This window comes from Hemibagrus wyckioides, linkage group LG13 (genome assembly GCF_019097595.1).
Source record: "Hemibagrus wyckioides isolate EC202008001 linkage group LG13, SWU_Hwy_1.0, whole genome shotgun sequence".
Taxonomy (NCBI): Eukaryota; Metazoa; Chordata; class Actinopteri; order Siluriformes; family Bagridae; genus Hemibagrus; species Hemibagrus wyckioides.
The window spans coordinates 25374982-25386116 of record NC_080722.1 but is presented as its reverse complement, the minus strand read 5'-3'; the positions used below and the strand labels follow the sequence as shown (position 1 = coordinate 25386116).

The 11135-nt window shown below is 41.5% G+C and overlaps 2 protein-coding genes across 4 annotated transcripts; one reads left to right on the top strand and one right to left on the bottom strand.

Annotated features, from left to right (window-relative positions):
* Window positions 1–1424: 1424 nt before the first annotated feature.
* aarsd1 (alanyl-tRNA synthetase domain containing 1) lies at window positions 1425–11130 on the top strand. Of its 3 annotated transcripts, XM_058405412.1 has the most exons (13): window positions 1425–1559; window positions 2140–2268; window positions 2631–2790; window positions 3186–3243; window positions 3384–3540; window positions 3919–4035; window positions 4203–4333; window positions 5198–5264; window positions 5339–5430; window positions 5517–5571; window positions 5771–5865; window positions 6029–6178; window positions 10994–11130. In XM_058405412.1, exons 1-12 carry the CDS (start codon window positions 1521–1523, stop codon window positions 6165–6167), a joined length of 1239 nt encoding a protein of 412 aa, XP_058261395.1. In that variant the 5' UTR covers window positions 1425–1520; the 3' UTR covers window positions 6168–6178; window positions 10994–11130. The 3 variants fall into 3 exon arrangements, with proteins under 3 accessions (XP_058261395.1, XP_058261394.1, XP_058261396.1); XM_058405411.1 differs by lacking the exon at window positions 10994–11130 and having other exon boundaries at window positions 6029–8042; XM_058405413.1 differs by lacking the exon at window positions 10994–11130 and having other exon boundaries at window positions 5993–6133.
* Window positions 8040–9962, bottom strand: LOC131363143 (glucose-6-phosphatase catalytic subunit 1-like). Its single transcript, XM_058405415.1, has 5 exons — window positions 9733–9962; window positions 9453–9562; window positions 9159–9267; window positions 8676–8791; window positions 8040–8593 (listed from the first exon to the last, which is right to left on the bottom strand). Exons 1-5 carry the CDS (start codon window positions 9960–9962, stop codon window positions 8091–8093), a joined length of 1068 nt encoding a protein of 355 aa, XP_058261398.1. The 3' UTR covers window positions 8040–8090.
* Window positions 11131–11135: the final 5 nt, after the last annotated feature.

The window sequence follows — 11135 nt, the reverse complement described above, 5'->3', positions numbered from 1 at the left end:
TCAGTTTTAGATGTAAGGATTAGGATTTCAGGTTTTCGAATGAGGGTGTAAAGTTTAGATTTGTGGTTTGGGATTAGGATTAGGATTAAGGTCTAGAAATCAGATTAGGGTATTGGATTTAGGATTAGGATTCAGAATAAGGTTTAGATGTTAAGATTGAGGTCCAAATTATTTTTTAGCAGGTGAGATGTAGGTTTTGGATTAAGGTTTATTAGGGTTTAGAGATCACATTTTGCTTGACAGGTTTGATTTTTACATTAGGTTTTGATGACTTTTTTGTTGCCAGTGAGGCGTGGCCTTAAACTGGACGTGACCTATACAGTCCCTGAGCTATTCATTCACTTTATTCATGCCAAGCTCATGGAAGTGGGGAAAAAAATACTGGAATGACAATAAACATTTTCTAAAATAAATACTTATTTTAGATTATTTGTAATCCTAGATTATTAAAAGACAACTCCTGCAGCATGACACAATTTTGCTGTGAGTATAACTTCATTACTCTTAATTTACTTATATGGAAATGGGCGGGACCAACCACTAAAGGTCCTCACATACATTTGGGGGTCATTTACTGGTCATCTACCAAGTCAGCAGAGAAGTAAAAATGATTCCTTTGAGTTTTTTATTGCTTGTTTGTGTAAATAACCTGATAGAAAAAGCAATGGGTTAAGCCTGAACTTAAGTCAATAAAAAAAAACCATTTGGAAAACTGATTTCAGGTCAGAAATGTTTGTTTATGTTTGTATAAGCTAGTTATGTCATTGTATATATACTCTACAGACCATTGTAGATCCCAGGGGTGAAGTTTTATGAATATTGGACGAAGTTGCCACTGTTGGGCCCTTGAGCAAGGCCCTTAACCCTCTCTGCTCCAGGGGCGCCGTATCATGGCTGACCCTGCGCTCTGACCCCAACCTCCAAGGATGGGATATGCGAAGAAAGAATTTCACTGTGCTGTAATGTATATGTGACGAATAAAGGCTGTTTCATTTCATTAAAAATGAATCTTACATCACGCACAAATAAAATGGAAGTTTAACTTCGCGCACTAATATGGAAATGGGCGGGGCCAACAAATTTTACTTTATTTCCTGTTACAACATTCACGGCTTAACAAAGTTAAACTTGTTCATTCAAGACACGGAGACTACACGTCTTCTGTAATTTAGAGGAAGGATCTATAAAACATTTATTTTCTTAATAACTCAATTAAAAGAACACACTAAATAAAAAAAAACCATTACCTGCTAAAGATATCGTTTCATTGTATTTGGAAGACAATTTGGTGATTCATTTGTTAATTATGTAAGGGAAGTACCCATATAGACAAACAAATGCACACTGCAGGATAAAACTGAAATGCTGCAATACATTGGGATGAAATATAAAAAAAAAAAGTACATGGCTGAGGATTAAACTGGGAGCTTTTATTTTGAAAAATATCTCTCGGCGCCATATTGACTGTCGTTCATTCAGTAACGCTGATCTTCTTCCCGGCTTCGTTTCCACCATATAACATGGCTTTTCAGTGTCAGAGGGATAGTTATATGCAAGAAGTATGCAAACTGTATCCTACGTATTACATATTACGCTTGGATATCAGTAACTGTAGATATGTAGAGTTATTTTAAAATAAACCTCCTCACACACTTCTAGCTAGGCGGCTAACTCAGGCTGTCTGTCAGTGTGTGTGTGTGTTCTGCTTGTCACTACTTGATCGGGTATTTATAATACTGTTGTTATAATATATATATATATATATATATATATATATATATATATATATATATAATATGTTGTTTTGTTGCGCAGAACAACAACAAAAAATAACACGGCTGAGTTTCCGCACATGCGCAGTACGGATCGAGTAGCCACACTGGTTCTAGTTTAAAAGTTTGGTCTTGGCTATTTTGTGTGTGTGTGTGTGTGTGTGTGTGTGTGTGTGTGTGTGGGCGGGCGCCATTCTGACGTTTTGGGGACATTTAGGTGGTCCCCTCAAATAAGACACTCATTCATTACCTGAATCAATATAATAGCTATGGTCCTCTCAAGGATATTAACACAAGTCCATGTGTGTTAGTGAGTCTTCTAGTCCCCCCCCCCTTTTTTTTTAAATGATCTCTTTACCTTTTGCAGTTGGTCACGTCGGTGGTGTCCTGTTCAGCCGCTGAACTGAAGCTGGACAACAATGGCAAGAAAGAAAAAGTGAAAGGCTTTAACGTGATATTAAAAGACACCATTCTCTTCCCCGAGGGAGGCGGACAGGTGACTATTAGTCTACATTTACACACAAAAAAAATTAGGGCTAATAGGTTCTTATATCTGGTGTTTTATGACCTGCATGTACATACTGGAACCTGATTGGCTCTTTACATTTTACGACACTCACCAGTTGCGTGTTCAGTTCAATATAATATTAACGATAATAAGCTAGGAGTGAGCGTTTATGTACAGATCGTATGAGACGAGTGTAATAAAGGACACTGCTGAATTCTCAAATCTGATTGGTCAGAAGGTGCTGATTGATTTTCTATAGCAGTAGCTCTGTAGTGCGTATAATAACGCACTGTTACCATATATTCAGGTGTCTAAAGGAATTTGTGAATTTGTGTGAATTTGGGACACAGCCCGATGACCACGGAACCATCGAGGATCTGAAGGTGTTGCGAGTCTTGAGGCAAGGAGCTGAGGCAGTGCATTTCGTCAGCTCGGCTTTAGAGGAAGGCGGCGAGGTTCGGCTCAAGGTGGACTGGGAGCGCAGGTTCGATCACATGCAGCAGCATACAGGTGAGCATGCAAGCAACACACATAACACTGCAACGTGTAAGGGGACGAACATTACAGCATGAGCTGTTACAGGAAAATAATCAGCACCATGCTAGTGTAATGCCTCTATAACCTCACATCCTGCAGTGTTCTTATTCCTCTTTTATTTACATATAAAGTTATTCCTATTGCTCACGTTGTAGCTGCTGTAATCGGTCCTTCCTTCACGAGCCTTGCAGTTAATCAGACCTAAAATAAAAGAAGCTCCTTACAAAAATGCTATATAAAGAGGAAACTTTAACATATAACTTCAAGTATGCACATTTCTAAATCATTAATGTTGAGTGTTTATCACACAAGCTCAGATCTGCTGTTCTAAATAAAAGATCAATTAATCCATACCTTCTGATTCACAGGCCAACATTTGATCACTGCGTTGGCAGACACGATGTTCGGATACAAAACCACCTCATGGTACGAGCTTCTGTGATTCCACTCTTCAGAATGTAACGTAAAATTTTCACAACTAAACCCACTGAACGAGCGGTATTTATTCTGATGCACCTGACAGCTATGAGGTGTGTGTGTGTGTGTATGTGCGCATTGTGCTGCAGGGATCTGGGCTGTCAGCGCAGCAGTATCGAGCTGGACACGGCCTCTGTGAAACCGGGAGAGATGGAAGCACTGGAGGATGCGGTCAACGACAGGATCCGTGCTCATGTCCCTGTCAATGTTCGCCTCCTTTCTTTAGATGATCCTGATGTGGAGAAGGTAAGACTACAGTCTCTCCTGGGGATAAATCTCACATAAAGACCGACTGGAGATGATCGATTTTCAGTCAGAGCTGGTGACATGACCGATTATAGTAAAGTTGAACTTTATGCAACTATGCAGCGACTACTAACAGGATTAAAGACAGTAGAGCTCACATGAAAGAGCGCACACTGCTTCTCCTTCATCTCGTATAACATGATAACACAGATAAACCACGGTGGCTGAGAAGTGCCAACACAACTACAAATCCAAAAACACAAGGACGATTCAGCGGAATATCCCTGTGTGTGTGAACATTGCATAAGAATAAAACAGGATATAGGTGTGTCTGTTTTTGTTGGGTCTGTATAGAATATTTTGTTTGTTTGTACACAGGTAAGGAGCAGAGGGCTTCCTGATGACCACGCTGGACCGGTCAGGATCATCGATATTGAGGGAATAGATGCCAATATGTGTTGTGGGACCCACGTATCCAATCTCAGTCATCTACAGGTTTGTACTCCGTAATAATTTGGTGGTAATGAAGTGTTCGATTTTAGTCTCGCACTGGAGTTTCCTGCATGTTGTAGCAAAAAATGGTCTAAATTAACACACACTTGCCTCAACTGTTTATTTAATCCTTTTTTTATATCATTTTAAGACTGTTCTTCCTTTACAAGGTGATTAAGATTCTCGGGACAGAGAAAGGGAAGAAGACCAAGACCAACTTAATTTTCATTGCTGGAAACAGAGTACTGAGATACGCAGAGAAAAGCTACAACACGGAAAAGTCTCTGACGTCACTGCTGAAGTGAGTACGCATCTCTTTATAGCTTTTCTATACACCGGTCAGGTATAACATTGTGAGCAGTGACCGGTGAAGTGAATAACACTGATGATCTCCTCATCATGGCACCTGTTAGTGGGTGGGATATATTAGGCATATTATTAAGTCAACATTTTGTCCTCAAAGGTGATGTTAGAAGCAGGAAAATTGGACAAGCGTAAAGATTTGAGCGAGTTTGACGTCTGCAGTGGTCAGTATCTATCAAAAGTGCTCCTAGGAAGGAACAGTGGTGAACTGGTGACAGGGTCATGGGCGGTCAAGGCTCATTGATGTACGTGGGGAGAGAAGGCTGGCCCGTGTGATAGTTCTGATAGAAAGGGGTCAGAACACACAGTGCATCATAGTTTGTTATGTATGGAGCCACATAGCTGCAGACCGGTCAGGGTGCCCATGCTGACCCCTGTGCACCACCGAAAGCACCAACAATGGGCACATGAGAATCAGAACTGGACCACGGAGCAATGGAAGAAGGTGGCCTGGTCTGATGAATCATGTTTTCTTTTACATCACGTGGATGGCCGGGTGCATGTGCGTCTCTTACCTGGGGAACACATGGTACCAGGATGCACTATGGGAAGAAGGCGAGTCGGCGGAGGCAGTGTCCAAGCTTTGGTCAATGTTCTGCTGGGAAACCTTGGGTCCTGCATCCATGTGGATGTTACTGTGACACGTACCACCTACCTACGCATTGTTCCAGACCATCTACACCCTTATTAGCAATATTATTATATGCAATATTAGGCAGGTGGTCATAATGTTATGCCTGATCGGTGTAAGTGTTTACACTGAAAATTGTGTGTAATGATTGTGATGTGTGCTGTTTCTCAGAACAGGGCCAGATGAGCACGTCGTTGCGGTGGACAAACTTCAGAAAACGGTCAAGCGACTTCAGAAGGTAAAACCAAACAGTACTTCAGTTAGTTACTGTGAGACTTTAACAAACTTATAAAACTTGTGATTTCTTGGCAGAGTAACCTCACTATCCTCAGAGACATGGCTGTTCTTATAGCACAGAACTTCAAGATCCAGCCAGAGAGAGGAAACCTCTTCAGTTTGCACAAGTGTGTGTCCCTTTAAACCTTTAAATGTAAGATATCAGGAGCTTTAAAGGGTCTTTCATTTTTCTGTGTTTATTTTTTTTTTTTAGCAAGGACGGTGACAACGAGTTCATGAACATCATCGCCAATGAGATTGGAGCTCAGGTGAGGTATTACTGCATTAAAGCAATAGGCATAAGCAATCACTTTACAGGAAACAAGCATCAAACCCCATAGCTGTGGTTGGCTTTGATTGTCAGGAGGCACATCCAACCACAAACAACCAGACTTTTTCCAAACAAGTTTTCTCAAGAGATTGCAAAATATCAGTTCCCGTCAGTTATAATTTGGCCTTTGTGTGCAGGACACTGTAATCTTTCTGACAGTCGGGGAAGAGAAAGCAGCAGGACTGTTTCTGCTCGCAGGTCCTGAGGACATCATAACCGAAGTGGGGCCATGGTGAGGCGAATGACCCGCAAACGTTCTAGATAAAATATTAAAGTGTTGCACCATAAATAGAATTGATAGTGTCAAGCTGAAGTGTTATTTTAGCGTGCTGATGAGGAACGTTGTTGTTGTTATTAAGACAAATCTGAAGTGTGTATCCGGTGTCCACACACAGCGTAGTGGAGCTGCTACAGGGAAAAGGAGCGGGAAAGAACGGCCGTTTCCAAGGCAAAGCCAACAGCTTGGTGAAGAGAGCCGAGGTCGAGGCTTTGCTTCAGGAACACAGCCGCCGGCGCTCTGCAGGAGAGGAGTGAGGGATGAGCAGGTAGATCCTGGTGCTCTCACAAGGCCTAGAGCACACCAAGCTTCAGCTGGACTGACATCCAACAAACACATCATGACGAATTATAATTCTAGCAATTTAACCTGATAAGTTATTAGTTCATCTGGATCATCTTTGTTGTCTTAGGCAGTCTAAATGAAATCACGCTTATTTATGAATCACACACACAGAAACCAGGAAGTTCAGACAGACAGTTCAATAGATACACTTTTATGAGTTCATGGGTTGGGCTCAGTCCCTTAGTTCCAGTGAAAGGAACTCTTAATGCTTCAGCTTCATACCAAGACATTTTGGACAATTTCATGCTCTTTGTGGGAACAGTTTGGGGATGACCCCTTCCTGTTCCAACATGACTGCACACCAGTGACCAAAGCAAGGTCCATAAAGACATGGATGAGTGAGTTTGGTATGGAGGAACTTCAGAGTCCTCACCTCAACCCCATAGAACACCTTTGGGATGAATTAGAGCGGAGACTGAGAGCCAGTCCTTCTCATCCAACATCATGAATGCTCTTCTAGAGGAACGGTCAAAAATTCCCATAAACACACTCCTAAACCTTGTGGAAAGCCTTCCCAGAAGAGTTGAAGCTGTTATAGCTGCAAAGGGCGGGACAACTCCATATTACCTTCATGTGGACGTAAAGGCAGACGTCCCAAAACCTTTGGCAATATAGTGTATCTGTGTAATAAGATAAGAATTTTGTATGTTACTTTAGCACAGTTAACTCACACCTCTGGGGTTGGTATTTGATTCTTGCCTCCGCCCTGTGTGTCTGGAATTCACAAGCTCTCCCTGGACTTGTTTCCCAAAAACTCCATTTTCCTTCATCAGGCCAAAAACCCCCAAGGAATAGACTCCTGTGATATATACTGCAGGATAAGTGGTACAAAAATCACCACACCTCTGTTGATTCCTAAGATTCCTTAATGCAATCTTCATCTACAGGACAATAATAAATAGATCAAAAAATTGTATTTAATAAAGAAACACCTATAATGGTTGATACGGTGAAGCTTTCTGTAAGGAGATGTTTACTCTCTGTGACGTCACGTTCTTCAGGACAGAGGACTTTGTGCTTTCTTAGAACAAAACAAACCCTGGGGAAGGGGTGATTGTTTAGCGCTTATGTGATAACAGGAGATTGTGCAACATATACGGTCAAAAAAGTGTGACATGTTTGTTAATAAATGAACAAACTGCTGTGGTATACATAAATAAAAAAAAAATAGCACCATTATAATTAATAATTACGTTGATGAATTACGTGATGACTTTTGGTCAGGATAAATCATGACACCCTTTTGATCACTCTTCAGTCCCCAACTGTTAAATATTCTCTTATACTCCTGTATATCAAATGATAAAATCATTCAAATGATCAGAGATCCCAGTTTCTTATGTATGTTTTCAGTCAGAATAGGAAAATGCCCATAAGTGACAAGATTGCCTCATATATTTTGGGAATGTTTTATTAAAAATAAACATTTTCAAAAATAGAATTTTACAGAAAGCACGAGCATCTAGCATTCTCATATACGCACACAGGATAAAAATAATGATTTCACAATACTTAAGCAGCACCTTTCTGTTTGAAAGTACTACATCTCAGTTCTTAAAACCGAACCTCCTCTAAAAGCATCGTTGTGCTTGGGCTAGACGCCAAAGCTTATTCTCAGTACACTTAAAGAGCACTAAGATACCAGTTATGAGATTAAATAAAACAGTAATCTAAACACAACATCATAACATCCTGAGCAATAAAACAGCCTTTTTACAGTGCTTAAGGACGTCTTAAGGAAGCCTAGTACAAGTCAGATGTGTTGTAAAGAATGAAAGCCGGACAATACTGCTGAGGATTTGTGTTTTTGCTACGATCGTCTTTCAGAAGTTCTTTCAAAGGTGTTTCTTGTTTGGTAAACTCAGGGCTCCGGACATGCAGTACGGAATGATGCTGACGGTGACCAGCGGAACGGTGGCGCTCTTACAGAAGGACAGCAGGTAGAAGAGCGCTGCCGTGTGAGTCGGAGGCTTGATGGAGTCGAAAAGGTGGAGCAGGAGGAGAGAGCTGAGCACGCAGCCCAGCCTGAAGGGGGCACTGGTGCTCTTCTTGCTCTCGGTATAGAGTGGTGAGTGCAGGCCCAGGCCCAGACCGAACAAGGTGCCCATGTTACGCAGCAGGCTGGCGAATGGCGTGGTGTCCATGTGGACCCAGGCCGGGTTCACGCACCATTTCTGCGCCTTCTCCAGAGTCCACAGCAGATCCACACCCACAGACTTCAAAAGAACGTAAAATCCCACGGCGAAAACAGTCAGGAACAGAGTGATGTTGAAGTACCTCTGCAGGCTGGCGTAGTAGATCCACGTCTGCCGGTTGAAGATTTCCGCCACGATTATACCTACGAGGAAGACAGGAGATCTTGCATTCATTTTTTTTTTTGGCTAGGAATTTCCCAACGATGTGCACTAACCAGAACTGACCTGTAATTACACCAGCAATGACCTGGTGAGGGAAATGGGCAGCAAGGAAGACCCTGGAGAGACAAACACAGATCTGAACGGTCCAGAAAAGAGTCCAGAGGGTGCCACGCAAGTACCTGGAACATTAAAAAGACAGAACATGGTAACATGAAGGGTGCATCGAAACCAAAACATGTATCAGGTATCTGATATAGTGCTCATTTACTCCAGCTCATTAATGCTCTGATAGCATGTGATGGCAGGAAATACACTACAATAAAACATCTTAAGCATAACACACATGAGGATTTCTTTGCTCAGCTCAGTGAAAATAACAACTCTGAGTATGACATTCTTGAGGAGGAGGACTGGGCAGAAAGGGATTCCGACACAATGAAGGCACTATTTAACGCCAGGTATCTCATGTAGCTAGCAAATGCACATTTTTTGGGAGATCAATACTCCTTTAGCAATTGGTAGCTGATAATAATTTAATTCTCTTACATTGCCTTAGTGGAACATGTCTTCTTACTGCTCAGCATGATGGTGAGGATGGAAGTGACCATGGTATAGTAAACTCCAGCTGCACCCATAGCATGACCCGAAGGACTACCTGCATCGGCAAAATGACCAAAACAAAAAGTTAAACTTAACTCTCACTCATCAGGTTCAATCTGTTTATTTATCTAGTATGTCGTATCTATGGCATGCATCCACAGCTGATGTGTGTGTGTGTGTCATATTCTAGATGTTTATGGTTTAAAGTGTGTGTTAAAGGTGTGTAATATAAGGACACACCTGGCCCTGTCTCACACGTCATGGGGAACTGTTCAACATGTGGAACAGATGTGTTGCTGTAATAAGGCGTCTCGTGGACCCACCAGTAGGGCCGCTCTCCAAATAGGATCCTTCAGTTAACGAATTAGAGAAAGAAATCGGTATTTTATGCAAATTACACAACCTAGCATAGCAATATAACATTATTATTTTATAACATATTAAGTTGAAAAATATTAATAAAATTAAATTTCCATAACAATTCATTGTAAAAAACAATAAACAGTCCGTTAAGCCTTACCATTTGAAGACGAGGTTGAGCCAATCCCCGATAACGGCCACCCAGATGAGTTTGATGCCCACAGACGCCCTCAGGTGGAACCAAATGGGGAAGAAGACGAAGAAGGTGTTGCGCAGGTCAGCGGCGATGGAGACGAACAGGAACCAGCCCTGTGCGTCTTTGTAGTGAGTCTGTAGATACTGTGTGGAGCTCACACCATAGCCTTGCACAGCATCCATCAACGTGTTCATCCTGATGGCTTTCCTCGTCAACAAAACCTGACTGTTGATTAGAGAGAGAAAGAGAGAGGACTGATAGCCTTGAGCATGCTGGTCCTGGGCTTTATATCAGCAGGCCCACCAGCTGAACGCATGGACAACACTGATCTTTGGACCTTGCACATGTGTAATAAAACAGAAGGGGACAGAGAAAAAAGTTAGATACAGTTAACAAACAGCCTGACTGTTGGAAAGCAGACAGAACACAAACAAGTTAAGGGGAGGAAGAGAAACTGGAGTACTTTAAGCTGATTTGAACCCTGAAAAAAATGAGGACACTTTATCAGCCACCATGATGAAGTCAATTTAACATACTAAGTTTAGGAAGGTCATAATATTATTCACACAAAGTCTAGTGTCACACTCGGTGTATCCCACAGACTCTCTGTAATGTTTTATTATTTTATATATTTCTTATACATTTTTAGTTGCTCACTATGTGCACTGTGTAGCAGCAGTTACATCTTTGACCCATATATTTTTACAGTGATAAATACCGTGAATTTCTCTAACTCCTGCAATCGATATTAGATCTTCAGATGTCCTGACTAGGATGTGCAGAACAAAATTTCCCAGAGTACTCAATCTTTAGGGCAGTGCGTTATATTCTTTTAGTTCACATGCTTGCGGTGTATTTCGGTACTTGTGTACATAGCGAAAGCAATCTACAAGAAGTGTTCCTAGACCAAGTGTCTGGTAATCAGTTACTACTGGTTTGTATTCAGGAAGGTTTAAGAAAACAGAGATGGCTGTTTGCAATCAATTTCTAGCGTATCTGTGGTTGCTGAGAGTTTATCAGTTCACAAACAGCCCTTTTTTTTAATTTAATCAACTGTAATATGCATTTTTGTTCATAATTATGCTATATGCAACACAATGAATAAAAATGGACTGCCCTGTATAGCGTAACCTCTCATGTTTGGTTTAATGACGTTAAGCGTCGTCATATGACATCATATTCCGTGTGTCACGACCAATCAACTTACCCCATTTTTTCTTATCAGTCCTGGACGGCTTCACCATTACAGCAGGTGGAAAGGTCATGGACCCTGGAGTCTCCTGCGGGACCCGTGTAAACATGATGATCCAGCCTTGAATAAAGTCCAGGTGGAGGGGGCAAGTGAAATCTGAAAAAGAGGTAAAACC

Bases quoted from the DNA above. Each gene is read 5' to 3' on its own strand.
- aarsd1 (XM_058405412.1), top strand. From the start codon at position 1,521: ATGGCTTTTCAGTGTCAGAGGGATAGTTATATGCAAGAA. The intron at 1,560-2,139 runs GTATGCAAACTG...TACCTTTTGCAG, and splicing joins GGGATAGTTATATGCAAGAA to TTGGTCACGTCGGTGGTGTC. The intron at 2,791-3,185 runs GTGAGCATGCAA...TCTGATTCACAG, and splicing joins TCACATGCAGCAGCATACAG to GCCAACATTTGATCACTGCG.
- LOC131363143 (XM_058405415.1), bottom strand. From the start codon at position 9,962: ATGAACACGTTGATGGATGCTGTGCAAGGCTATGGTGTGAGCTCCACA. The intron at 9,563-9,732 runs GTAAGGCTTAAC...CGTTAACTGAAG, and splicing joins CTCAACCTCGTCTTCAAATG to GATCCTATTTGGAGAGCGGC. The intron at 8,594-8,675 runs GTCAGTTCTGGT...TCTTCCTCGTAG, and splicing joins CATTGCTGGTGTAATTACAG to GTATAATCGTGGCGGAAATC.